Source organism: Erinaceus europaeus, chromosome 17 (assembly GCF_950295315.1).
Source record: "Erinaceus europaeus chromosome 17, mEriEur2.1, whole genome shotgun sequence".
NCBI classification, from domain to species: Eukaryota; Metazoa; Chordata; class Mammalia; order Eulipotyphla; family Erinaceidae; genus Erinaceus; species Erinaceus europaeus.
This window is the reverse complement of record NC_080178.1, coordinates 760,285-786,891: the sequence shown is the minus strand read 5'-3', so window position 1 is coordinate 786,891 and position 26,607 is coordinate 760,285. Positions and strand designations below refer to the sequence as shown.

Below are 26,607 nucleotides of genomic sequence, written 5' to 3'. Positions count from 1 at the left end.
GTAAGCCCTGCAGCTGTCAGTCCAGCTGCTGTAAGCCCTGCAGCTGTCAGTCCAGCTGCTGTAAACCCTGCTGCTGTCAGTCCAGCTGCTGTCAGCCCTGCTGCTGTCAGTCCAGCTGCTGTAAGCCCTGCTGCTGTGAGTCCAGCTGCTGTAAGCCCTGCTGCTGTCAGTCCAGCTGCTGTAAGCCCTGCTGCTGTCAGTCCAGCTGCTGTAAGCCCTGCTGCTGTCAGTCCAGCTGCTGTGTCCCTGTTTGCTGCCAGTGCAAGATCTGAGCTTCTGAAGATGTGAACTCCTCCTGGTTGGTATGATGTTGACACCTTCTCTAGCTCCTCTCCAGGGCTGAGTATCCTGTGGAGCCCTTCCCCCAACCCCTGGGTGGCATTCTCCCCCCACCCTTGCCACCCAAAAGACTGGCACTAGGCCTGGCCCCTCCTGTACCCCTCAGCCCTGCTGCTTTTCAGAGCTGCTGCCTTCACTGCCCACCCCCCCAAGGAGCTTTGTGCTGAGCAGTCAGGTGTCGCAGGCCACCTGTGTGATTAGAACCAAATGTGTAGGTCCCAGGAGCATCTGGGTACAAAATAAATTCTCCACTCTCATCCTGTGTGTCCGACTTTCCTTCCAGCTCTGTCTCATCAGCAAACTGAAAAGAGGACTCGGGGAGTATTCTGGTACAAACACTCATTTATTGGAAGGTGGGTTTGGGTTAATATAGAAAGTTAAACAAGGAACAAAATACAGGCATTTAATTATCCAAAGGCATTTGAGAGAAGCATAGGGGTTAAACCTTTTCTTCTAGCGTTTGCCCTTCTTCCGTAGCCAGTCAACAGCGTCAGGTTGAGCCTGATGTAAAGTTTCGAGACCTCCTTTGAATCCGGAGAGGTGGCAGTCATTGACTATGTGGATCATAGTCTGTCTGTAGCCGCAGGGGCAGTTCGGGTCATCTCTGGCTCCCCAGCGATGGAGCATAGCGGCGCACTGGCCATGGCCTGTTGTATAGCGATGGAGGAGGGCCCAATCATAACGTGCTAGGTCAAAGCCGGGTTGACGCTTGCAGGGGTCTGTGATGAGGTGTTTGTTCTTTACCTCAGCTGACTGCCAGCTCTGTTTCCAAGAGTCTGGAACAGAGAAGTTCAGTGTAGGCGTAGGGGACCAGATTGGGTGACGAGACGTCAAGCGTTGGACAGGGTGGGCAAAGATATCCGCGTATATTGGCAGGTCCAGTCAAGCGTAGACGTGGGAAATGAACTTAGTTGATGCCGCATCCCGACGAATATCTGGTGGGGCGATGTTGCTAAGAACTGGCAGCCATGGAACCGGGGTGGAACGGATGGTTCCAGAAATTATCCTCATGGAGGAATATAATTTGGAATCAACCGAGTGGACATGGGGGCTACGGAACCATCCTGGGGCACAGTATTCTGCAGAGGAATAGCATAATGCCAGAGATGATGATCGTAGTGTGGAATCGCTCGCGCCCCATGAGGAGCTGGCCAGTCTTGCAATGATGTTATTCCTCGCGCCCACCTTTGCTGCAGTTTTTATGAGATGTTCGTGAAATGACAGGGTGCGATCGAGAGTAACGCCAAGATAGACTGGCTGGGCTTCATGCCGGATTCTCGTATCGTCAAGCTGCACGTTAAGCTCACGCGAGGCCGAGGCATGGTGTAGATGGAAAACAGATGATACCGTTTTTGCAGTGCTAGGGATTAGTCGCCATTTTTTACAGTCATCAGATATCAGAGACATGACTTTCGTGAGTGTTTCCTCGAGGATGTCGAACTTGGATGCCTGAGTTGCACAGCAGATGTCATCGGCGTAGATGAACTTCCTTGAAGAAGTTTCTGGGAGGTCATTGATGTAAATATTAAATAGCGTAGGAGCCAGAACAGAGCCCTGGGGGAGGCCACTTGAGACAAGTCTCCATCTGCTAGACTTGTCACCCAGATGTACCCGGAATCTTCTGTTTTGGAGAAGAAACGATATAGTGTTGGCCACCCATGGGGGCAGGCATCTTGAGATCTTGACTAGGAGACCACGATGCCAGACCGTGTCATAGGCTGCTGTGAGATCAACAAAGATAGCACCCGTCTTTAAATTCTTCTGGAATCCATTTTCAATGTAAGTTGAGAGGGCCAGGGGTTGTTCGCAGGTAGATCTTCCTGGGTGGAAACCAGCCTTGGCGGGTGATAGGAATTTCTCTGTAAGATGAGAAATACGTGACAGAAGCAGTCTCTCAAGGAGTTTGTAACACACAGAGAGGAGAGAAATTGGTTTACAGCTGGCGGCCAGTGTTGGGTCTTTCTTTGGTTTTAAAACTGCTATAATCTTCGCACGACACCAAACTTTGGGCATAGACTCAGATTCCAAGATGTGGGACAGGAATGAAGCAAGCCACTTCTTTGCCGCCGGGCCCAGGTTAAGAATGAGTTCTGGGGTGATGTTATCATAGCCAGCAGCTGTTCCCGGTTTAACCGTCTTCAAAGCGTCTTCCAGTTCAGACAGAGTAAAGGGAGAGATTTTTGGAGATGGACAAGATAACCGGAAGTGGGATGATCACTTACTGGTTAAACCAGTAAGGTGAGATAGAGAAGGAAGAACAAGGATTGATGTAAATTAAGGACATCAAAGGGCACCAGGAAATAAGATTTGGGGGGCCTTTCACTGCCTGGTGTTAGGAGTGTGTGATAGGGTGTGTTCTCCTTTGTCATCAAAAGGTGAAGCGGATGTGTGAACTTAAAGCAGGCAGCCATGTGGCCTGCTAGCAGGGGAAACTGAGTGTGAGAGGCCTGTAGGCTTTCTGTGAGCTTGAGAGACTAACAAGGAGAAACTGAGTCTGGGAGACTTTTCCCTCTTGGCTCATCTCTATCAGGAGAGAGGCTAACAAGTGGGGTGTTTTTCCAGACCTCCATCCAAGGATGGGGGGAGCTTCCCTAAGCTCTACCAAGCTCTCACATAGTCCCACAATGGATGGCCGATGGATGATGGATGGGTGGGTGGATGGGTGGGTGGATTATCATTAATGCTTGGGATGGATGGATGGATGGATGGATGGATGGATGGATGATGGGTAAATAGGTAGATGATATACTGAAGACGGATGGATGGATGGATGGGTGTTTCATGAGCACAGCTGAATGGAATTAGCTAATGAAGACATGAGTGTAAGGGCCTGGGCGGTGGTGCACCTGGTTGAGCGCACATTACAATGTGCAAGGGCTTGGGTTCAAGCCCTCGGTCCCCATCTGAAAGGTGAAAGCTTTGTGAGTAGTGAAGCAGGGCTGCAGGTGTCTCTGTCTCTCTCCCTCTCTATCTCCCTTTCCTCCTTGATTTCTGTCTCTATCAAATAAATAAAGACAAGAAAAAGTATATAAAAAAAGAAGACATGAGTGTAGAAATGAAGAAGTACAGATGGATGGATGGGTTATGGGTTAATGAATGATCAAGGGGTAAATGGATGGATGGTGGGTGGATGAATTGATAGTGTATGGATGGGTGGATGTTGGATGGAGGACAGGTGGATGGAGGAATTGATAGTGGATGGATGGGTTGATGATGAATGGAGGATGGATGGATGGATGGATGGTGGATGGAAGACAGGTGGATGGATGAATTGATAGTGGATGGATGGATGCATAGATGGACGATGGATGGGTGGATGGATGAATTGGCAGTGAAGGATGATGGAAGGATGGATGCATAGATGATGGGTTGATGGGTGATCAGGGGATAAATGGATGGATGGATGGATGGATGGACGGATGGTGGATGATGGATGGATGACGGGTGGCGGACAGGTGAAGGGGTGGTGAGTGGGTGGGTTGAGGGATGATGAGTAAGTGCTGGGTGGGCAGATGACATGCAGAAGAAGGGTAGTGGATGGAGGGGTGTCCCAGCAGGACAAAGGGCTCCGCACTGGCCAATGGCCCCTGGGGTGTGGTGGGTGCTCTCTGTCCTCTGGCCAGCTGCCTGCAGCCTTTGCCCCCAGCGTCCTGGAAGGACTGTCTCCCCCATGCAGGTGCCGGGCGAATCCCAGAGAGGAGAGGGGAAGAGACGCCGTGTCCCGGGCACTTCCTGCAGGACGTGAAAGGGAGCCTTGCGGCCCCGGGTCCAGAACTGTGACTCGTGGCCGGGGAGGGTGCGGGCTCAGCGCCGGGGACTAAGGCTCAGCCCCCTCATGGCAGGGTGGGTGAGGAGGGGCCGAGTCCCTTTTTGAAGAGTGTCCCCCAGCAGGGTGACATGTGCCCAGCATCAGGGCCGGGACGGCTCCCTCTGAGGTCAGGGTGGAGGAGGTGGGACTCTCCACTTGCGTCTTGCGTCTTACATGGTGCCGGCCGCTATGCCAGAGAAGAGGCCAGAGGTGTCCACCTGGGGAGAGGGCCATGCAGTTTCTGTTTACCGACAGGGTCTCTGTGAACAAGGAAGTAGCAAAGCCACCAGGCCACCATCAGGGTCTCTCGGGGCAACCGGGCGCCAGTGACGGCTTTGCCGACAGCAGCACAAGGTGCCTGAGAACAAAGGTCATGACTGGAGGTCAGTCACGTGTCACTCAGCTACGCCTGGGTCTGAGCTGATGGAGAGGAGCCGTGGCCCGTGAGGGCGGTGGGCTGGGACAGCGCGGGCAGGCCTGCCCCTCTGCGTGGCCGTGTCTGCGTTCGGCACGTTACAAGCTGCCATCATGCACCTTGCAGTGCGGCTTGATAGCGTGCTGCGCAGACACTGAAGAGCAGTTTCCGCATCTCCAGAGATTGGGCTCCGCTTCCCTGAGCCGTGGGGGGAGACTGCTGAGTGGGGAAGGCCAGGGACGTTTCTAGAACCACACTCTTCCGTGGGATAGCCACCGGGCCAAGCCACATTTCCCGAGGACACGTGGGCAGGAAACCACCTTCGGGGCCGGTAAAGAGGCAGAGGAGCCACGCTGCCACATCCCCTCGCGCCCTCTCCTGTGGAGCATCAGACGGTGGCGCCCCCACCCTGCCGGCCTGGGGCTCAGAAGGAGCAGGGCCCACCGTCCATGAGATGCCCCTCCCAGCCGTCCCTGCAGGCTGCCCAGGCCTCAGAGCTAGCGGGCACCCAGGGTTTCCCAGGCTGGGTGGGTCTCCCCTGAGGACGTGCGGTCTCACTGAGCTCCTGACCCGGGTTCAAGCCCAGCCCCACAGACACAGGAGCACGGAGACGGCAGGGGCAGCTGAGGGTGCTGAGCAGCTCAGTGTCTCTCCTGTCTCTCTTCCCATAAGTGAACCAGTTAAATACGTTTCAAACATCAGTTGTAGTCACAACTGTATGTTACAACACACCTTCTTCTTCCAACACAAAATGTGCTTGAAGTCAATAGTTAACGATCATTTTAACACAAAAAATTGATGGGTTCAATAATGGATGTATATTCAGTGGTGATTACTTTAATTGCAGTTATAATAAATGCCGTTATTGATTTCATGACAGGAAACCTGCTGGAGCCATGCTCATGAACTGTGAGCTCTGACCGACAGGGACTCAAGTCACAAAGGCTCCTGTGCTAAACGTGAATATATATGGGCCCAGGGTCAGGTCAAAGGGGTGAAGAGTTAATGTCTGGGAGCTACTCTCTGCCCTGACCCAGCTCTCTAGTCCTAGTCCCAACTCCGACACCATCTCCCCAGACAAGACTTTAGTCCACCTGCATGTGAGCTGTCAGACTCAGGCAAAAAACTACTAAAGTCATGAGCCCCTTGGAACAGACCTAAAATAGACCTCCCAGATTCTCCCCACATGAAGACCCCTCGTTTCATCTGCTCTGTTCCTACCTTTGGGTTCCTGTTTATTAAACAGTTTGTCCTGCTTTATATCTACCACCTTTCAGCCACCAAGCTGCAGATGCTACCATGACACCAGCCTGACTCCCCTGGGCAGACGCCCTCACCCGTGTGTCCTAGACCCTCCCCTCCCCAGAGCCCTGCCCCACTAGGGACAGACAGACACAGGCTGGGGGTGTGGGTCCACCTGCCAACACCCATGTCCAGTGGAGAAGCAGTGACAGAAGCCAGAACTCCCACCTTCTGCTCCCCAGAAAGAATTTGGGTCCATCCGACCAGTCAACGCCCATGTTCAGCGGGGAAGCAATTACAGAAGCCAGACCTTCTACCTTCTGCATCCCACAATGACCCTGGGTCCATGCTCCCAGAGGGATAGAGAATGGGAAAGCTATCGGGGGAGGGGGTGGGATACGGAGATTGGGCGGTGGGAATTGTGTGGAGTTGTACCCCTCCTATCCTATGGTTTTGTTAATAAAAAGAAAAAAAAAGAATTTGGGTCCAGACTCCCAGAGGGGGAGACATGTCAGGGGAAGATGCCCAGAGGGCTCTGAGCTCCAACTCCATCAGGACCCGGAGAGAGAAGAGGGAAGAGGGAGGGACATTTGGAAGTAGTAACAGGTGTAGGGGTGACCTAGAGAGGAAGAGAAGATGGGACCTAAAAGGGGGGAATTATATAGAAATATAGGCAGACAGTTGTAGAAATAGCAGTCAACCCATATCTGTGACCGTGAGAGAACTGCTGTAGCTTCCAACAGAGGGACTGGGGACACAGAACCCTGGTGGTGGGAATGGTGTGAGGTTAACTCGTTATATCTATCTATCTATCTATCTATCTATCATCTATCTATCTATCTATCTATCTACTTATTTTTGCCCCCAAGATTATTGCTGGGGCTCGGTGCCTGCACTCCAAATCCACTGCTCCTGGAGGCCATTTTTCCCATTTGTTGCCCTTGTTGTTGTTGTTGTTATTACTATTGTTGTCATTGCTGTTGTTGTTGTTGGATAGGACAGAGAGAAATGGAGGGAGGAGGGGAAGACAGAGAAGGGGAGAGAAAGACAGACACCTGCAGACCTGCTTCACCGCCTATGAAGTGACTCCCCTGCAGGTGGGGAGCCGGGGGCTCCAGCTGGGATCCTTAAGCCGGTCCTTGTGCTTTGCGCCACGTGCGCTTAACCCACCGTGCTACCACCCAACACCCTAATTTTGTAAATCAATATTAAATCACTAATAAAAGAGAGAATAGCACCACAGGCCAGCAGTCACTCCTCTGGGAGGCTGGGGACACCACAGAGAGTGCCCGTCCCTCTGCCCAAGTGTGGCCAGGCCCAGCCCCGTCAATACACCTGCTCTCCCACCTGTGGCCAGGGGCTCTGCTGTGCCCCCTGGAGTCTAAGCCCCTGTGCCTTGCAGACAGCGAGTGACAGCTCTGGCCCCTTGTGCCACACGGTCCTTCTCTGAGGCCCGGCCACACCGCTGGGCAAGGCAGCTGCCCTTCCCACATGGGTCCCACATGGTCGCCCAGCACCCCCAACCCTGACCCAGGGACTCCCCCACCCCAGGCAGCGGGTGCACCTTGTCTGCACAAGGGATGGGAGACAAGCACCCACAGGGCCGGCCAGCTTGTTCCGGCTGGAGGAGGACACTGCCAGAGCCTCTGCCTACCGCCCACCGCCTACCGCCCAGCCCGTGGTGCCTGTTCAGTTCTGTGTCGGGTCTCACGGGCTCTAACCCATCTCTGATGTGGGGCAGGTTGATCGCACAAGCACATCCCCAGGCTCCGAGTCTCGGTTTCAACGCCCAGAGCCACCGTAAGCCAGAGCCGGGAGGCAGGAGCTACGGAGCTTGTCCCCCATGGCCTCTCCTCCATCACTGGGGGTCTTCCATATGGAGGCGTTTCCTTTGCCAGGCAGAAGCCTTCTGCAGGAAGGCGACTCCTCTGATTATTTTTGGTTTTGTTTCCTTTCAATCTCGAAACAGTTGAAGTTGATAGAACCTTTTAATGCAGAAACTGCAGAGAATCAGGGGCAGATTTCACAGAGGCCCCAGGACACACAGGATGTCACTAGGAGTCACCCGTCTGCCGGGAAAATGCAGCAGGAAGCAGCCTTGAGGGCAGCCAGCACGTGCTTGGGATCCAGAAAAAGCGGAGGCACCTGAAGGGACAGAATTAGAGGAAGCAGGAAGCGGGCACGTGCCCGGCTGCCCTGCCAGGTATATAGAGGCCCCGCCCGCCCCCCAGCTCCACACCCACCGCCCTCTCACCTGCTCCTCTCACCTCCTCACCTCAACCCACCACGACCATGAGCTGCTCTGGCTGTTCCGGAGGCTGTGGCTCCAGCTGTGGGGGCTGTGGCTCCAGCTGCTGTGTGCCCGTGTGCTGCTGTGTGCCAGCCTGCTCCTGCTCCAGCTGTGGCTCCAGCTGTGGGGGCTGCAAGGGGGGCTGCAAGGGCTCCTGCGGGTCCTGTGGGGGCTGCAAGGGCTCCTGTGGGTCCTGTGGGGGCTGCAAGGGGGGCTGCAAGGGCTCCTGTGGGTCCTGTGGGGGATCCTGTGGGGGCTGCAAGGGCTCCTGTGGGTCCTGTGGGTCCTGTGGGTCCTGCGGGGGCTCCTGTGGGTCCTGTGGGGGCTGCAAGGGGGGCTGCAAGGGCTCCTGTGGGTCCTGTGGGGGCTGCAAGGGCTCCTGTGGATCCTGTGGGTCCTGTGGGGGCTGCAAGGGCTCCTGTGGGTCCTGTGGGTCCTGTGGGGGTTGCAAGGGGGGATGCAAGGGCTCCTGTGGGGGCTGCAAGGGGGGCTGTGGCTCTTGTGGCTGCTGTCAGTCCAGCTGCTGTAAGCCCTGCTGCTGTCAGTCCAGCTGCTGTCATCCCTGCAGCTGTCAGTCCAGCTGCTGTAAGCCCTGCTGCTGTCAGTCCAGCTGCTGTCAGCCCTGCTGCTGTCAGTCCAGCTGCTGTAAGCCCTGCTGCTGTCAGTCCAGCTGCTGTAAGCCCTGCTGCTGTGAGTCCAGCTGCTGTAAGCCCTGCTGCTGTGAGTCCAGCTGCTGCCAGCCCTGCTGCTGTGAGTCCAGCTGCTGCCAACCCTGCTGCGTCCCCGTGTGCTGTCAGTGCAAGATCTGAGCCTGTCTTGTGCCCCCCAGTGCCTGTGTCCACACCCACAGCTGCAGGAGCCCTGACTTTCCCCCTCCCCCACCTGGATCTCCACCTGCAGGTGTGGACAGACTCCCCCCTCTGTCCTGTCCTTGGAGTCATGCTCCCCCTCCTGCCATGCACGCCACTGGTGCCGCTGCTCCTCGCCTGGCCCAGGCTCCTCAAAGGGGCTCCCTCCAGAATTCACCTTCTCTCCTGCCCCTCTATTCTGTGACTCCTCAGACATGAGGACTCAAGTTCAAACACTGTGCCAGAGTGATGCTCTGCTTCTCTCTCCCCTCTCCCCTCCCTCAGAAATAAACAAACCTTAGGAAAAAAAAAAAAAAAACACCCAACGCAGTCAATACCCTGGCTCTCGCTCGTCTGTGGGGTGTGGGTGGGTGTCACTCTGGCCGGCTCCGGGCACAGCACCTGGAGGCCAGAGGTCAGAGTCCGGTGTCCTGTGTCTGGGGAATATGGGTGAATTTGCCCTCTCCAGCTTCCAGCCTCAGGTGGCTCCTGTGCTCTCGAGGGCACCCCGGGAGGGTGGGCACACGGCTCTTCCTCTTACTCTGTGTCTGCTGAGACGCCCTCGTCAGTCCAGCTCACCCTGCCCCGCCCCAGACCCTTCACGGAGCTGCATCTGCAAGGCACACCCCTGTGCGGCGGACAGTCACAGGCCCTGTGTCAGGCAGGAACAGACCCTTAGATCCTGAGCCCCAGTTCCACTCAGGACAACAGGAGACTCGCTGGTTTTTGGTTTTTTTTCCTTTTTTTTTTTCTCTGTTTTTCTTACCTGTTTGCTCTATGAAAAGAGTTTTGAGGGATCCCCAGAGAAATAATGGGAATAAGGTGGCACCTTCTGTGAATAAGAGAGAATCAGAGGCCAGGTGGTGGCTCACCGATCACACATGTTGCAGTGCTCAAGGACCCAGGTTCGAGTCCCCACCTGCAGGGGGACAGCTTTGTGAGTGGTGAAGCAGGGCTGCAGGTGTCTCTCTGCCTCTCTCCCTCTCTATCACCTTCTTTCCTCTTGATTTCTGGCGGTCTCTATCCAATGAATAAAGACAAAAACAATTAGAAAGAGAGAACCTTTCTGGCCACACCCTCGGCCCCGTGGGTCTATGCTGGCTGCATCCCCCTGTCTGTCCGCACTTGTTGGAAATAACGTCTGTGCCTGGCTCGAGTTCTCAGCGGCTCTGGTACCGGGCTGGCATTTTGCTGTATTGATGCCACGTTACCCTTTGACTCGACGCTCGCCAGTGTGACGGACAAGACTGTGCACAGCGGGACAAGAGGAAGCCAGCAAGTGGGGACGGACACAGGCCAAGCAGGCATTCCTGCGGCCTTCCCCGCTCTGCCTCCGCGTGCTGCTGGCCCAGCCTTGCCCAGCCCACCCCGCCTGCCCTTCCACCTGGCCCTTGGCCCTCTGACACTCACTGAATCCACGGAGTCTTGCGACTCTTCCAAAAAGAATGGTTATCTTGTAATTTTTTTTTTAACCAGAGCCCAGCTCAGCTCCAGTTTACAGTGGTGCTGGGGATAGAACCTGGGACTTTGGAGCCTCAGGCATGAGAGTCTCTTTGCATAACCATTATGCTGTCTACTCACTGGTAATTTCGTAAATCAACATCAACCAGGTAGAACTCTTAAAGGGGCCTCAGCAGACTCTGGCTGTCAAAGCGGGTGAGTCCTGTGCCTGCATTCACCTCAGGTGCCAAGTGGGCTGTGGCCTGGAGTCCTGGGGTCTGGAGCGTTGACCCTCGACACCTGCGAGTGTGTGAGGAGTGCAGACCCTTGCTGGCCATGCAGAGTCGGGAGGAGGGCTGCTCAGACCCGTGGCCGGCTTGAGCCCAGTGTGCTGAAACCCCTTTCCTGGACATCTCCCCGCTGAGTGCTGTCGCTTCATTGAGGGGTGGGGAAAGGGGTCTTTTGAGGTTCAGAAGCAGAGCACTGTTCTTGTAGGAGGTACCAGGTGCAAGTCCTGCGCTCTGGCCCTGAGCCGTCTCCCCGCCTCTGTTACCTGCTGAGCTCTCTCTCGGTGACACTCCTGCTCCGCTGGACCTTGGGGACTCAGCCCGGACCGCTCCAGGCCATCTCAGCATTTCTCTGTGCCGATTCAGAGGCCGGGACAGGGTGGCCCAGGGCAGCAGGCCGGCTGACTCACTCCCCAGACACCAGGCCTAGGGAAGCCCCCAGGCTGCCTCCCCACAGATCTGGGGGGTCTGCTCTCCCTCCGCCGGCTCAGAGGCTGGGGGCTGCGTGGCATCCCCTCCAGTGTTTTTCCTTGCCTGTCTGCGACGAGATGCAGGCACCCGGGACCCAGTCAGCACCCGTGTGTGCCCTTCCCTCTCCCTGGTTCCACAGCCCAGCCTCCTCTGCTCAGACCCCTTTCCAAGGTGACCGACGGTCCCTGGCTATGTGGACATGTCGGTGGACGTCTTGTGGGGTTTGTCTGTCCCTCCCATACCACTCAGCACCACCAGGGGGTGCTCTGTGGGATGCGGCTGGCTCCCCAGGCTGGTACCGGGTGTCCAGTGACACCTCCCAGTTGGGGTGGGCACAGGAGGTGGACGAGCTTCAAGGGAAAGAGGTGAGAGCTCACAGCCCCCCACACACCTCCATGGACAGGCGGCAGCGGCCAGAGGCTGTTCAGGACAACACTCCTGAGCCACGACCCTGCCAGCTTCCTCACTTCGGCAGGAAGGCCCCTGGGCCCACGGTCCAGCCGGCAGGTGTGGGCATGGGTGTGGGCTGTGGCCCACCGGGGAAGCTTCTACTTGGGACCCCCTCCCTGTGGGCGCCAGGGGGAACTGCTCAGCCAGGCTGCAAACGTGTGCGTGCTGATTCAGGCAGTAAATCCAGAGGGGGCCCATGTTCCGCGGGGAAGCAATGACAGAAGCCAGACCTCCCACCTTCTGCATCCCACAATGACCCTGGGTCCATGCTCCCAGAGGGATAAAGAATAGGAAAGCTGTCAGGGGAGGGGATGGGATACGGAGTTCTGGTGGTGGGAACTGTGTGGCATTGTACCCCTTTTATCCTATGTTTTTGTCAGTGTTTCCTTTTTAAAATATTTTTTATGTTTTTTATTTATTTATTCATTCATTTATTCCCTTTTGTTGCCCTTGTTGTTTTACTGTTGTTGTTGTTGTTGTTGTTGTTGTTATCGTTGTTGGATAGGACAGAGAGAAATGGAGAGAGGAGGGGAAGACAGAGAGGGGGAGAGAAAGACAGACACCTGCAGACCTGCTTCACCGCCTGTGAAGTGACTCCCCTGCAGGTGGGGAGCCGGGGGCTTGAACCGGGATCCTTCTGCCGGTCCTTGTGCTTTGCGCCACCTGCGCTTAACCCGCTGCACTACCGCCCAATTCCCAAGTGTTTCCTTTTTATAAATAAAAAGCTTTTAAATAAAATAAAATAAATCCACAAGTAGTTGATGACTGATGGATAGACAGACAGATTGATGGATAGACAGACAGAGTTAAAAAGTAGTTGCAGGTTGGAGAGACAGCACAGTGGTTCTACAAAAGATTTTCATTCCTGAGGCTCTGAGGTCCAAGGTTCTATCCCCAGCACCACCAGCAGCCAGAGCTCAGCAGGACTGTGGGGGGAAATAACAACGATAATGATAGCAGTAATAGGAGTAAATCTAATAGGACAAGAGAGACAGCTTCAAGACTCTGCAAACGACTTTCATGCCTGAGGCCCCACTCCCCCACCACACACGCATCTGCCGCCCTGCTGTGGTTCATGGGCTGTTGTCTTCTTAGCCTTCTGTCAAGTGAAGTTTATCATCTAAACATAAACATAGCTTTGTCTGCTCTGCGTCGCCGTGGCCTGGCCCAGCGCGCCGAGGGAGGCTTTGGTGTCTGCCTCTGTCTCGACCTACATGCTGTGTCCATTAAGTCAGAGAAATGTTCACTTGCCGTGGCGTGGAGTGAGAAGCAGAGCGCCAGCCTCTGACCTGTCCCTCACAAAGTCTCCACAGAGGTTCCTCCCTTCCTCCCTCCCTCCCTTCCTCCCTCCCTCCCTTCCTCCCTCCCTCCCTTCCTTCCCTCCACAGAGATTCCTCCCTTCCTCCCTCCCTCCCTTTCTCCCTCCCTTCCTCCCTCCCTCCCTTCCTCCCTCCCTTCCTCCCTCCCTCCCTTCCTCCCTCCCTCCCTTCCTCCCTCCCTCCCTTCCTCCCTTCCACCCTTCCTTCCCTCCTTTTTTTTTCTTTACTGGGGGATGAATAGTTTACAGCTGACAGTAAACACAGTTGTGGATCCATGGGTCACATTTCTCAGTTTTCCACATAACCCCCACCTAGGTCCTCCTGTGCATCTTGTTCCAGGACTCGAACCCTCCCCTCCAAGTCCTTGCCTTTGGTGCAATACACCAACTCCAGTCCAAGTTGGTGTTTCCCCTTTGTGCTTCCCCCTTCTGTTCTGATTTCTCCACTTCTGTCCATGAGAGATCATCCTATCCTCATCCTTCTCTTTCTGGCTGATCTCACGTCACAGGATTGCTTCAAGCTCCATCCAAGATGAGCTGAAGAAGTGACTTCACCATTCTTCACAGCTGAATAGTATTAATTGTGTATCTAGACCAGTTTTCTCAGCCACTCATCTGTTGTTGAATGCCCAGGCTGCTGCCAGGTCTGGGCTCTTAACCAGGTGCACACAGATCTCTTTGGATGGGTGTTCTGCAGAGATTTCAAAGCCTTTGTGTGCTGACCCCAAGGTTCTCATGGCCCCTCTGGGGCATGGAGTCCAGCTCTTAGAGCTACCTGCCCTGCGGCCAAGGCACTGCCTGGACTCAGTACAACTGCCTGGTCTCACTGGCTTCTTAGGAAAATGATCATATGCCCTGGAAGCTCAGTTCTGGGCTGGTCCCCACTGCCCAGTGGCTTTTCATGCTCCGAGTGGAGGGAGACCCTGCCGGGCCAAAGATGACTGAACATGCCACTGTGAAGCTTCACTTAGCAGGGAATACTCTTCTCAGAGAGGTAGAGACAGAGAGAGATGGAAGGACACAGACCATACAGTGTCCCCAGATATGCTGTGTGGCCCATGGAGGGAGGACCTTGAACCTGGGGCCCTTCCTGGTCCAGGGATGTCTGGGCTCCCAACACTAAGGGTGACTCTGAGAGCATGCAGAGGTGAAGGCCTGCGAGTGCCACCCTGCCCTGTTTCCCCTGTGCTCAGACCCTCTTGAGACCCCCAGCAGGTGGAGCCTCCTTCCCTCCCTGCAGCAATGCCCACAGGTGCCCGGCCGGGCTGCTGGAGGGGCAGAGCACCCAGGCGGGGGCAGCAGGCAGCTGACCAGACACTGACCAGACTCTAGGAAGACTCATTGACACAGACTGTGGGTGGGTAGGGTTTTTTATTAGGGAGTCACAAGGGGTCCCAGCACTGGGCCTGGGGGTAGCTGGGAACTGGCCATGGGGTGACACAGGCTGGCCAGCTCTCTTGGCAACCGGCACACAGTATCCTTAGGCTCAGGGTCTCTTCCATCTGGCGGTATCCCGGGGGCAGGAAAGAGGGTGAGTTCTGGAGGGAGCCCCTTTGAGGAGCCTGGGCCAGGCCCAGGAGCAGCGGCACCAGTGGCGTGCAGGGCAGGAGGGGGAGCATGACTCCAAGGACAGGACAGAGGGGGAGTCTGTCCACACCTGCAGGTGGAGATCCAGGGGGGACGGGGGAACGTCAGGGCTCCTGAAGCTGTGGGTGTGGACACAGGCACTGGGGGGCACAAGACAGGCTCAGATCTTGCACTGACAGCACACGGGGACGCAGCAGGGTTGGCAGCAGCTGGACTGACAGCAGCAGGGCTTACAGCAGCTGGACTCACAGCAGCAGGGCTTACAGCAGCTGGACTGACAGCAGCAGGGCTTACAGCAGCTGGACTGACAGCAGCAGGGCTTACAGCAGCTGGACTGACAGCAGCAGGGCTTACAGCAGCTGGACTGACAGCAGCAGGGCTTACAGCAGCTGGACTCACAGCTGCAGGGCTTACAGCAGCTGGACTCACAGCAGCAGGGCTTACAGCAGCTGGACTCACAGCAGCAGGGCTTACAGCAGCTGGACTGACAGCAACCACAAGAGCTACAGCCCCCCTTGCAGCCCCCACAGGATCCACAGGAGCCCTTGCAGCCCCCACAGGACCCACAGGGCCCACAGGAGCCCTTGCAGCCCCCCTTGCAGCCCCCACAGGACCCACAGGAGCCCTTGCAGCCCCCACAGGACCCACAGGGCCCACAGGAGCCCTTGCAGCCCCCCTTGCAGCCCCCACAGGACCCACAGGAGCCCTTGCAGCCCCCCTTGCAGCCCCCACAGCTGGAGCCACAGCTGGAGCAGGAGCAGGCTGGCACACAGCAGCACACGGGCACACAGCAGCTGGAGCCACAGCCCCCACAGTTGGAGCCACAGCCTCCGGAACAGCCAGAGCAGCTCATGGTCGTGGTGGGTTGAGGTGAGGAGGTGAGAGGAGCAGGTGAGAGGGCGGTGGGTGTGGAGCTGGGGGGCGGGCGGGGCCTCTATATACCTGGCAGGGCAGCGGGGCGCGTGCCCACTGCCATGTGATGTCTCTATTGGCCCCAGCTTCCTTCTTCACTTCCTCTTGCTGTCGGGAGGAGAGCAACCACTCGCTTTGCTCTGTCAGCTTTCTCCTCGCTGTGGACGTCCCTGTACAGTCGTCCGGGCCTCAGGTCTGTCTGCCTTTGTTTCCTGTTCCCAGGGCCGTGTCACCTGCTCTGTGTTGACACAGGTGACTGGATGACACCATCCACCTGGACTCCCAGCTCCTCAGCCCTGGCAGCTTCCTGGCAGTGTTACGTTCACGTTCTGATCAGGTTTTGTGTTATTATTATTATTTATTATTCTTTGTTGCCATGGTCCGTGGTGTAGTGTGAGAAGATGACTCAGAATCCAGAGGGATCCCACCAAGGTATGTTCACATGCCTCCTCCCTCCCTTCCTTCTTTTCTTTTTAATATTTTTATTAACTTTATTTATTTTTTGGATAGAGACAGCCAGAAATCAAAAGGGAAGGGAATGGTAGAGAGGGAGAGAGACAGACACCTGCAGCCCTGCTTCACCACTTGCAAAGCTTTCCCCCGGCAGGTGGGAACTGGGGGCTCGAACCCGGGTCCTTGCGCATCGTAACACGTGCGCTCCACCAGGTGCGCCAGCACCGGCCCCTCTTTCTCTTTATTGGGGGATTAATGGTTTCTAGTTGACAGTAAACACAGTAGTTGGTCCATGGGTCACACTTCTCAGTTTCCCACATGATCTCTGAGCCCCACCTGGGTCCTCCCGTGCGTCTTGTTCCAGGACTCGAACCCTCCCCTCCAAGTCCTTGACTCCGGTGCAACACATCAGCTCCAGTCCGAGCCCTGCTTTGTTTGCCCTTCTGATCTTGCTTCTCCACTTCCGTCCATGTGAGATCCTTCTCTTTCTGGCTGATCTCACTTCACAGGAGTCCTTCAAGCTTCGTCCAAGAGGAGGGGAAGAAGGTGACTTCATCCTTCTTCACAGCTGAGTAGCATTCCATCGTGCATACAGACCACAGCTTGCTCAGCCACTCAGCTGTTGTTGGACACCTGGGCTGCTTCCAGGTTGTGGCTGTTACACATGGAGCTGCTGTGAACACAGGTGCACACAGATCTTTCTGGATGGGTGTGTTGGGTTCCTTAGGATCTGTCCCCAGGAGGGGAATTGCAGGGTCACAGGGCAGGTCCACTTCCAGACTTCTGAGAGTCTCCAGGCTGCTCTCCACAGGGGCTGGACCCGCTGACATTCCCACCAGCAGTGCAGGAGGATTTTTTTTTGTCCCCACAGCCTCTCCAGCATCTGTTGCTGACACCTTTTCTGATGCCTGACATTCTCACAGGGGTGAAGTGGTATCTCACTGTTGTCTTTGTTTGCAGTGTTCACACGTTCAAAATCCTAGTTTTAAAAAGGCTTTTCAAGGACAGAGAACAGGGAAGAGAAGCAACAGTCTTCTAGTGGCGAGCGGTGAGTAGGGCCCTGCACGTCCCAGGTCTGATCTCAGCATCCTGAGCCTCAGTGCTCAGCAAGTCCCCGCTCCCTCCCAGGTCAGGAGTTACCCAGTGGTTGCCTGCATTTGCGGGCAATATGGGAGGCTGTTACCCCATGTCGCTGTTTGAAGAGACACAGATAATTCACTGAGCACACACATTTTAGGTCTTGGGTTTGTTTGTCAAGCCTGATGTTTCCAGATCTCCTGTCTAGATGGTCTTCCCCAAGTATCCCTCGCTCTTTTGTTGTTGTTTAAGCAATGAAAAAACATTCGGGTTATGTCTGCTGGGTTGATTCTGGCAAAAGAGGACAGGTGATATTTGTTGTAGGATTGTGAGCTTGGATTCATTCTTATTTACTACGGGAAAAAGACAGAGAGAAATCAGAAGAAGGGGGAGATGGAGAGGGAGAGAGACAGAGAGACCCCTGCAGCCCTGCTTCACCTCTCATGAAGCTTCCCCCCTGCAGATGGGGACTGGGGGCTTGAACCCGGGTCCTTGTGCGCTGTAGTGTGTGCACTGACCAGGTGCGCCACAGTGTGTGGTTTCCTTGTTGGCATCTTGTTGCTGTCATGTGAGAACGCCAGCTAATGACGCTGACTCCAAGGGACCTACGTTCCCATGTTCATAGTGGCTTTCTTCACAAGAGCAAAAACCTGAAAACAATCGAAATGGCCTTCGACAGATGACGGGATACAAAGTTACGAAATGTATATGCAGTGGAGTATTATTCAACAAGAAAAAAGATGATATTGTGTCCTTGGGGATAAAGTGGATGGAACTGCAGGGCCAGGCAGTATCACACCTGGTTAGCGCTCACATCACAGTGCTCAAGGACCTGGGTTCAAGCCCCCAGTCCCTACCTGCAGGGGGAAAGCTTTACAAGGTGGTGAAGCAGGGCTGCAGGGGTCTCTCTGTCTCTCTCCCTCTCTATCTTCCCCTCCCCTCAATATTTCTTTTTTTTGCCACCAAGGTTATTGCTGGGGCTCGGTGCCTGCGCTAAGAATCCACTGCTCCTGAAGGCCGCCCTTTTGATTTTTGTTGCCCTTGTTGTTTATCATTGTTGTTGTTATTGTTGTTGTTGCTGTTACTGTTGGATAGGGCAGAGAGAAATGGAGAGAGGAGGGGAAGACAGACGGGGGAGAGACAGACAGACACCTGCAGACCTGCTTCACCGCCTGGGAAGCGACTCCCCTGCAGATGGGGAGCCGGGGGCTCGAACCGGGATCCTTATGCCGGTCCCTGCGCTTTGCGCCACCTGCGTTTAACCCGCTGCACTACCGCCCGGCTCCCTCCCCTCTCAATTTCTTTCTATCTCTACCCAATAATAACCAACTAACTAGCTAAATAAATAAATGTGAAATGTGGATAGACCCGGAGAAGATGATGCTTAATGAAGCAAGTATGGAGGTGAGGGACAACTGCAGGACGGCTTCAGTCACCTGAATGTGAAAACAGTCACCTCTGGGAAGACCAAGAAAATTCTATATATAATCATAGGTAATCATACAGAGGCACACCCTCCCAGGCATTTCATTGACGCGCTGTCTGTGAGCCCAGATGCTGATGTCCGGCCCGCAGGTGAGAGGGCAGCAGGGCTGCGGAGGCAGCTCACGGAGGGGGCGCCTGCCTGGCCTCTCCCATGGCTCAGGGTCTGGGGTCAGGGCAGCAGACACAGCTCTGCTCTCAGGTGGGTAGGCAGCAAGGAGCCTGGGCGCACCCCACCCAGTGGACAGACGGTGCCAGTGGTGACCAACAGGAAGGAAAACAAGACAGGAGCTGTGTTTCTCTGTGGCGGGAGGGCTGCGTGGTGGAGCCGGGGCGGGGGTGTCTCCATGGCATCGTCACACTGTGTGCCTTTGTCCAGACCTGTGGAGGGGGCGGTGTATGCTGACCCAGTTGGCTGACTGGACTCTGGTTGGGGTGACATGCTGTGAGCTCACAAGCAGTGACCAGAGTCCCCACAGTGGTGGGTGTGATGTGGGGGTGTTGCGGGGGGTTTGTGGCCAGGGCCAGACGTCCAGGGGAAGCTCTACCCTGTCTCCCCATTTTTCTGTGAACCCCAGTGGCTCTGACTATAGAAATAACATACCAGATCAGATCAGTGGGGTTTACAGTTAACAATATTTATACATTTTCCCCGTATTTGGGAGCTACTCTCTTCCCTGATCCAACTTTCCAGTCCTTTTCCCAACTATGACACCATCCCCCCAGACAACAGCTTAGGTCACCTGCATACTGGATGTCAGGCTCAGGCAAAAACTGGTGAAGTCATGGGCCCCTTGGAATAGACCTAAAATAGACCTACCAGCTTTTTCCAAAACGGAAACCCCAAATCTCCACCCACAATATTCCTGCCTTTAGGTTCGTGATTAGTCAACAATTTGCTCTGCTTTCTATCGTAACTCTTTTCAGCCACCAGGTTCCAGATGCTACTATGACACCAACCTGACTTCCCTGGACAGGCAACCCCACCCATGTGTCCTGGAGCCCCGCTTCCCCAGAGCCCTGCCCCACTAGGGAAAGAGAGAGACAGGCTGGGAGTATGGATCCACCTGCCAACACCCATGTTCATCGGGAAGCAATTCCAGAAGCCAGACCTCCCACCTTCTGCATCCCACAGTGACCCGGGTCCATGCTCCCAGAGGGATAAAGAATAGGGAAGTTGGGGAGTTGGGTGGTAGTGCAGCGGGTTCGGAAGGACCAGCACCCAGAATGCCTGCCCCCAGAAAGGGCAGCAGTGACCGAGGCCGCAGACAGTGTCAGGGGGTCTGTGGGGGAGGGAGCGGGACTGAGGTGCCCCCACCCCAGGATACAGAATGAAGGAGGAGGGAGGGACAACAGGCAAACAGAGAGGAAGAGACAGTCCCGGACAGCGAGTGGGCCTGTGGGCCGGTCAGAGTCAGAACCAACGACTCCGGCATCTTGGGAGGCCCCGGGCGCATTTTATAAGAAGCCCAGGGCACAGCTGGTAGAGCGCACACGTTGCCATGTGTGAGGACCTGGGTTCAAGGCCTGGTCTATGGAGCAGTGCAGCAGGTCTCTCTACCACACCCATATCTCACCATCTACTGGGCAGGGGCTGGGCAGCGGTGCATCTGTGAAGCACATGGTACTAAAGCTCAAGGACGCCAGCGAGGATCTGGGCCCAAGCCCCCTGCTCCCCACCTGCAGGGGAGAAGCTTCACTAGTGGTGAAGCAGGGCTGCAGGTGTCTCTCGGTCTCTCTCCCTCTCCATCTCCCCTCACCTCTCAATTTCTCTCTGTTCTATCCAAAAAGAAAGAAAGAAAGAAAGAAAGAAAGAAAGAAAGAAAGAAAGAAAGGAAGAAAGAAAGAAAAAAAAGGCTGTCAGGAGCAGTGCAGGTACTGAGCTTCAGCGATAACCCTGGAGGGGAAAAAGAAAAAAAAGAAATAGACAAAGGCCACAAGGAATAGTGGGGTCACTTATCCCTACACCCCAACAGTAATTCTGGTGGTTGAAAAAAAAAAGTCAGGAACCTGTGTGTTCCAGCCTGCCTGGCAGCTGAGCTGCAGAGAGTGACAGAAATACAAGGAGAGGAGCTGAAGGTGGAACACCCAGTGGGGCGCACACCTGGCTCTCGAGTTGGGCCCTGGCACCACATGGGAGAAGCATGAAGGCTGGCAAGCCCCATGGACCGCGGAGCTCTTCCTCTGCCTCTGTCTCTCCCTTGCTCCTCTCTCCTGTTCTCTAAATAAAATAAAATATTATTTTTAAAGATTATATTCTTTTAAGATTTTATCTATTTATTAATCAGAAAGATAGGAGGAGAGAGAAAAGAAAGAACCACACATCACTCTGGCACATGTGCTGCCGGGGATCAAACTCAGGACCTCATGCTTGAGAGTCCAAAGCCCTATCACTGCGCCACCTCCCAGACCACAGATAAATACATTTATATTATTAATTTAAATTTATAATATATATTTATATTATTACACTGCTCAGCTCTGGTTGATGCTGGTGTGGGGATGGAAACTGGGACTTTGGAGCCTCAGGTATGAGAGACTTACTGCAGAAGTATGATGCTGTCTCCCCTGCCCACAAATCAGATCCGACAGAGACAGCAAAGGTGAGAAGAGATCTCATGCCTTGACAATTCCAGAGAAGCTGAAAATCCTGGAAGTGGGATTAATATTGACAAGAAAATGGGAAGAGTTCGAACTTAGAAAGAGGAAGGGGGATGTCAGACTTCCAGAGGTGAAGTGAGGAGCAGGGGCACCAACGCCACCACTCTCGCCCTCGGTGGGTGGGTGGAGGACGCAGCACAAACAGGAAGCAGGAAGCTGCCCTGCCAGGTATATAGAGGCCCCGCCCGCCCCCCAGCTCCACACCCACCGCCCTCTCACCTGCTCCTCTCACCTCCTCACCTCAACCCACCACGACCATGAGCTGCTCTGGCTGTTCCAGAGGCTGTGGCTCCAGCTGTGGGGGCTGTGGCTCCAGCTGCTGTGTGCCCGTGTGCTGCTGTGTGCCAGCCTGCTCCTGCTCCAGCTGTGGCTCCAGCTGTGGGGGCTGCAAGGGGGGCTGCAAGGGCTCCTGTGGGTCCTGTGGGGGCTGCAAGGGGGGCTGCAAGGGCTCCTGTGGGTCCTGTGGGGGCTGCAAGGGCTCCTGTGGGTCCTGTGGGTCCTGTGGGGGCTGCAAAGGAAGCTGTAGCTCTTGTGGCTGCTGTCAGTCCAGCTGCTGTAAGCCCTGCAGCTGTCAGTCCAGCTGCTGTAAGCCCTGCTGCTGTCAGTCCAGCTGCTGTAAGCCCTGCTGCTGTCAGTCCAGCTGCTGTCAGCCCTGCTGCTGTGAGTCCAGCTGCTGTAAGCCCTGCAGCTGTCAGTCCAGCTGCTGTAAGCCCTGCAGCTGTCAGTCCAGCTGCTGTAAGCCCTGCTGCTGTCAGTCCAGCTGCTGTAAGCCCTGCTGCTGTCAGTCCAGCTGCTGTCAGCCCTGCTGCTGTCAGTCCAGCTGCTGTAAGCCCTGCAGCTGTCAGTCCAGCTGCTGTCAGCCCTGCTGCTGTCAGTCCAGCTGCTGTAAGCCCTGCTGCTGTCAGTCCAGCTGCTGCCAGCCCTGCTGCGTCCCCGTGTGCTGCCAGTGCAAGATCTGAGCTGGGACCCAGCGCTGTTGTCTGGTGACACCTGCTCTCTGCTCATTCCCAGCACCTGCCCCTCTGTGCATGTGTCCCCTGAGGCTCCTGAAGCTTTTTCCTCTAAGCCCCTTCCTGCCTACCTGCCTGCCCACCTGCCCACCCTCCTGCTTTCCTCCCTCCCTCATCCTTCCTTCCTCTCCCCCTGCTCCCTCCACCCCTCCCTCACGCCCTGTTCAGAGTGCCTGAGATGTCCCCAGGGCAGTGTCCCATGTCCCCTAGAAGCTGCATGGCCCAGGGCTTCATCCCTCCCATGTGGGCAGGTGCCAGGGACGGTGGGGGAGAGACAGGGACCTGGCCACCCCTCCTCCCAGCCTACCCTGGACAGACTCCTAGTTAGAATGCGGGTGGCAGCCCGGTGCCACAGGGGCTCAGCCCCCAGGTCAGGGGGCTCCTGTGGGGAGTCTGAGGGGACATGGATGCCCCGTGCTGCCAACCTCTGGCTGGGCCACCTAGGGACAGGGAAGGCTTCAGGAGCAGTGGAGCAGGACTGCGGCTTCTCTCCACCAACCCTCCTCCCCTCCCTCTCCCCTCCCTTCCCCTCTACACTTTCCTTCTCCCTCTGCCTCCCCTCCCCTACTCCTCCCCCTCCCCCTCAGTACACCTCCACCTTCCACTCTGCCTCCCCCTTCCTCTCCCCCTCCTCTCCCACTCTCCCTCCTCCCCCTCCTCCTCATCCCTTTCCCTCCCCCTCTCCCTCCCCCTCTCCCTCTTTTCCTCTCTCTCCTTCTCTTCTCCCCCTCCCTCCTCCCCCTTTCCCTCCCCCCCTCTCCCAATTACCCCCCCCCCGTCTGCTCCTCCCTCTCCCTCTCCCTCTCCCTCTCAGTTTTTCTCTGTTTGAAAGAAAGAGAAGAAAAAAAGGCATTAGGAGCAGTGGGTTCATTGTGCAGGCACTAAACCCCAGCTATAAGCCTGGTGGTAAGATAAATAAATAAATAAATAAATAAATATCCCTTTTGTTCCCTTTACTGGGGGGTCATGGTTTGCAGTGCCCTTTTATAACAAAGCTCTGGGGGGGGGGTCCAGGGTGAGCACCCAGACATCACCACGGGCAAGTGTGGCACAGGGCTCCCGACTAGAAGGCCCTGTGGCAGAGGGACCCGGGGTCAGGCCCTGGGAACTGAGGGGAGAGGCCTCCGCGGTGAGGTTGAAAGAGACAATGTGTGAGACACAGTGGTCCTGGTGTGAACTGTTAAAGTCTCACTCTGAGGGGCAGACAGCACAGCGGTTCCACAAAGAGACTCTGCTCCAAAAGTCCCAGGTTCAATCCCCAGCACCACCATCAGCCAGAGCTGAGCAGGGCTTGGGGGCGGGGGGGGGGGGACATTAAATTTAAATTAAATTGGCTGATTGATTGATTGACTTTGACCAGAGCACTGTTCAGCTCTGGCTGATGGTGGTACAGGGGATTGAACCTGGGACTTTGGAGTCTCAGGCATGAGACTCTATTTGCATAACCATTATGCTATCTACCCTCACCCAAGTTAAATTTAATTAAGTCTTACCCTCAAGGCCAAGAGACAGCTCAGCAAGTGATGGGCATGCCTTGCCCTCTTGAAGTGTCTCGGGTTTGAGCCCGGGGGGGGGGGGCGGGGACACCATGGCTGGTGGAGGGGTGCTGGGCCGTCTCTCCGTCTCACTCTCTGTCTCCCGGTGTTTGAAAGAGTAAAACAACCGGGCCAGGGAGGCCCTCAGCTCACACGGGAACCACAGGAGATGTTAAAATGCCTCCCCCATAAGAAACAGCGAGGAGACCGGAGAGCCGCTGGCCGGAAGGGACCCAGCAGCGAGTCAGCCCAGAGACGCCCCCAAGCCCCTGGCTGCGGCCCAGCCACAGGACCCCTGACCAGCCTGCTGCCCCCTGTGCTCCAGTCAGGACCCTCCCCACAGCTTCCCCAGAACATTCTTTGCTTCATTTTTGTCCTCACTGGGACCTCACGTCTCTGGCTCAATTTCTTCATTTATCTGTTTTATTTATCTTATTGTCACCAGGGTGACAGCACAGTAACTCCATCATTCCTGGTGGCCATTTTCTCCCTTCCTCTAGTGTGCAGGACAGAGAGAAGTGAGAGGGGAGACAGAGAGGGAGAGAGACACAGAGACACCTGTAGCTCTCTTTGCCACTTGTGAACCTTCCTCCCTGCAGGTGAGGAGCCGGGGGCTGGAATGCGGGCCCTTGTGCTTGGCAGCATGTGCGCTCTACTGGGTGCACCACCACCCAGCACCCTCTGAGTGGACGCTTTTGTTTTTGTGTTTTTTTGTTTTTAACCAGAGCACTGTTCAGCTCTGGCTTATGGTGGTGCGGACTGAACCTGGGACTTTGGAGCCTCAGGCTGAGTCTATTTGCACAACCATTATGCTGTCTACCCTCCGCCCTGACTTTTTAAGACAGAAGCTGGGGGAGGGGACAGCAGCTACAGCACCAGAGCCCCTCAGTGCCAGGGGCCCGGACGCAGCTTGGAGGGCACTCCTGGCGAAGCAGGAACCCCACCCCTCAGGCCAGGAGCCCCTCCTGTCCCCACTTGTCCCCACCTGGGCCCACAGCCCCTTCCCCAGCCAGACACCCCACCCCACCCCCTGCTCCCTGCTCCCAGGTGAGCACGCCCCTCTCCAGGGGCAAGAAGCCCTGAGGCCTTCTGGGACAGAGCAGCAGGAAGCCGCATCCAGGAGCCCCTCTGTGGGCCTGCCACTGGCCCCCTAAACCCCTCAGGGAGGCCCTGGCGACAGCTTCCACACGGGCGTAGGCAGAGCCGGGGCAAAGGGCAGCACTGCCTCTGCCTCCCCCACCCCTGCCACCAGCGCCCAGGCCCATGGCTGTGCTTGGGGTCTCTGCTTAGAAGTCTGATCCTGAGTCCCTTTTAGAAGGGGGTGCAGGCCAGGCAGGGAGCACCCAGTTGAACACACGTTACCATGCTCAGCCCCCCCCCCACACCAGATTCAAGCCCCAGTCCCCACCTGCAGGGGTGAAGCTTCACAAGCAGTGAAGCAGGGCTGGAGGTCTCTCTCCCTCTCTCTCTCTCTTTCTGTCTCTTCCTCCTCTCTCAATTTCTCTCTGTCTCTACTCAATAAATTAAAAGGGGGGCAGTGGGTAGATAGCATAACAGTTATGCAAGATTCTCTCGTGCCTGAGGCTCGCAAGCCCCAGGTTCAATGTCCCACACCACCATCAGCCAGAGCTGATCAGTGCTCTGGTAGAGGGAGAGAGGGAGACAAAGAGAGAGAGAGAGAGAGAAGAGACAGAGGGCAAAGAAACGGCTCACCTGCTGGGTGCCTCCTGGCCACATACACAGGTAGATGTAAGCCCAGGCAACACATGGGAGATGCCACAGTACCTGAGGAGGCTCTCTCTCCCTCTGTCTCTCTATCTCTCCATGTGTGTCTACCCGAATGAAACAGACAGACAAGGGGCAGTGAAATCGTGCATGTGCAAGGCCCTGATCTCAAGAAAGAAAAGAACAGAAAGGAAAGTCAGAGAAGTTCGGTGGTTTTTTGGTGACCAGAAATATGTGTAGAAATGTAACTCGCCCCAATGGGAGAAAGAAAGTCTATTTTAGCAAACGGTGTGGGATGAACTGGACAATCACATGCAGAAAAATGAAGATAAGCCTCCTGAACACCGTGCGCCAAAATTAACTCAACATGGGCCAAAGATCTGGGAGTCAGACCTGAAACCAGAAACCACAGAGAAGCCGCTGGTGGGCCATGCCGGGACCCCCACATTAAGGACACAGGACTCCGCGTCATGTGCAAGGGAGACAGACAAAAACCAGCACGTGGGACTGCACCAGACTGAGAAGCTGCTCACATCAAAGCAAAGACTCCCGGGATAAGCAGGAAAGCAGCGCACTACACTTCAGACAAGCAGTTTCTACGGAACATCTATAAAGACCCCAGACAGGGCAGGGTAGATAGCACAATGGTTATGCAGAGACTCACAGGCCTGAGGCTCCAAAGTCACTGTCCCCAGCAGCAGGAGGGGACCCTGCTCCCTCCCGCCCCCATTAATGCCCATGAACACCTCAGGGTGTGTCACAGGCTGGGGTCCCCAGGCCCCAGGGCCTGCAGGGGCAGGTGACAGCGGTGCTGCATCCTCTCCGCGAGGGTCCCGCCCCCAGCGCCGCCTGTCACCTGCAGCGACGACCCCCCTCCAGCCCAGCCCCGCCAGGTGACCCCCATGCTGGTGGCCGCTGGCGGGCGGGACTGGGGGGTGTGGGGGTGAGGAGGGCGGCTCGCTGGCCTGGGTGGGGGTGGGGGCGGTCTCTGGCAGTGCCAGGGCGATGTCCCCGGCCAGGCTGGGGGTCCGGAGCTGCGCGTGGCGCGCCCCCCAGCGGGGCCCCCGGATGCGCCGCCCCTGGCCGCCCGCGTGGCCTCGGACCCGCGCACGCCCCCCACCCCCCGCAGGCGGAGCCCGGGCCGCACCCGGTAAGCGGAGACGCGGTCGCGCCGCACCCCGAGAACAAAGGGGGGGGGTCTTTGTTCCAGCGCCGGCCCTCGGAGGGTAGGGGGCAGACCTGCGACCCGGGACACCG

General features: G+C 56.1%; 2 protein-coding genes across 2 annotated transcripts; one reads left to right on the top strand and one right to left on the bottom strand.

The window, feature by feature from the left end:
- Positions 1-14,136: 14,136 nt before the first annotated feature.
- On the bottom strand, positions 14,137-15,386 carry LOC132533942 (keratin-associated protein 5-2-like). The gene has a single exon (XM_060177324.1). The coding sequence runs from the start codon at positions 15,346-15,348 to the stop codon at positions 14,656-14,658; it is 693 nt and encodes a 230-aa protein (XP_060033307.1). The 5' UTR covers positions 15,349-15,386; the 3' UTR covers positions 14,137-14,655.
- A 5,936-nt stretch (positions 15,387-21,322) lies between these two features.
- Positions 21,323-22,338, top strand: LOC132533940 (keratin-associated protein 5-4-like). The gene has a single exon (XM_060177320.1). It carries the CDS (start codon positions 21,338-21,340, stop codon positions 22,037-22,039), a length of 702 nt encoding a protein of 233 aa, XP_060033303.1. The 5' UTR covers positions 21,323-21,337; the 3' UTR covers positions 22,040-22,338.
- The last annotated feature ends 4,269 nt before the right edge of the window (positions 22,339-26,607 follow it).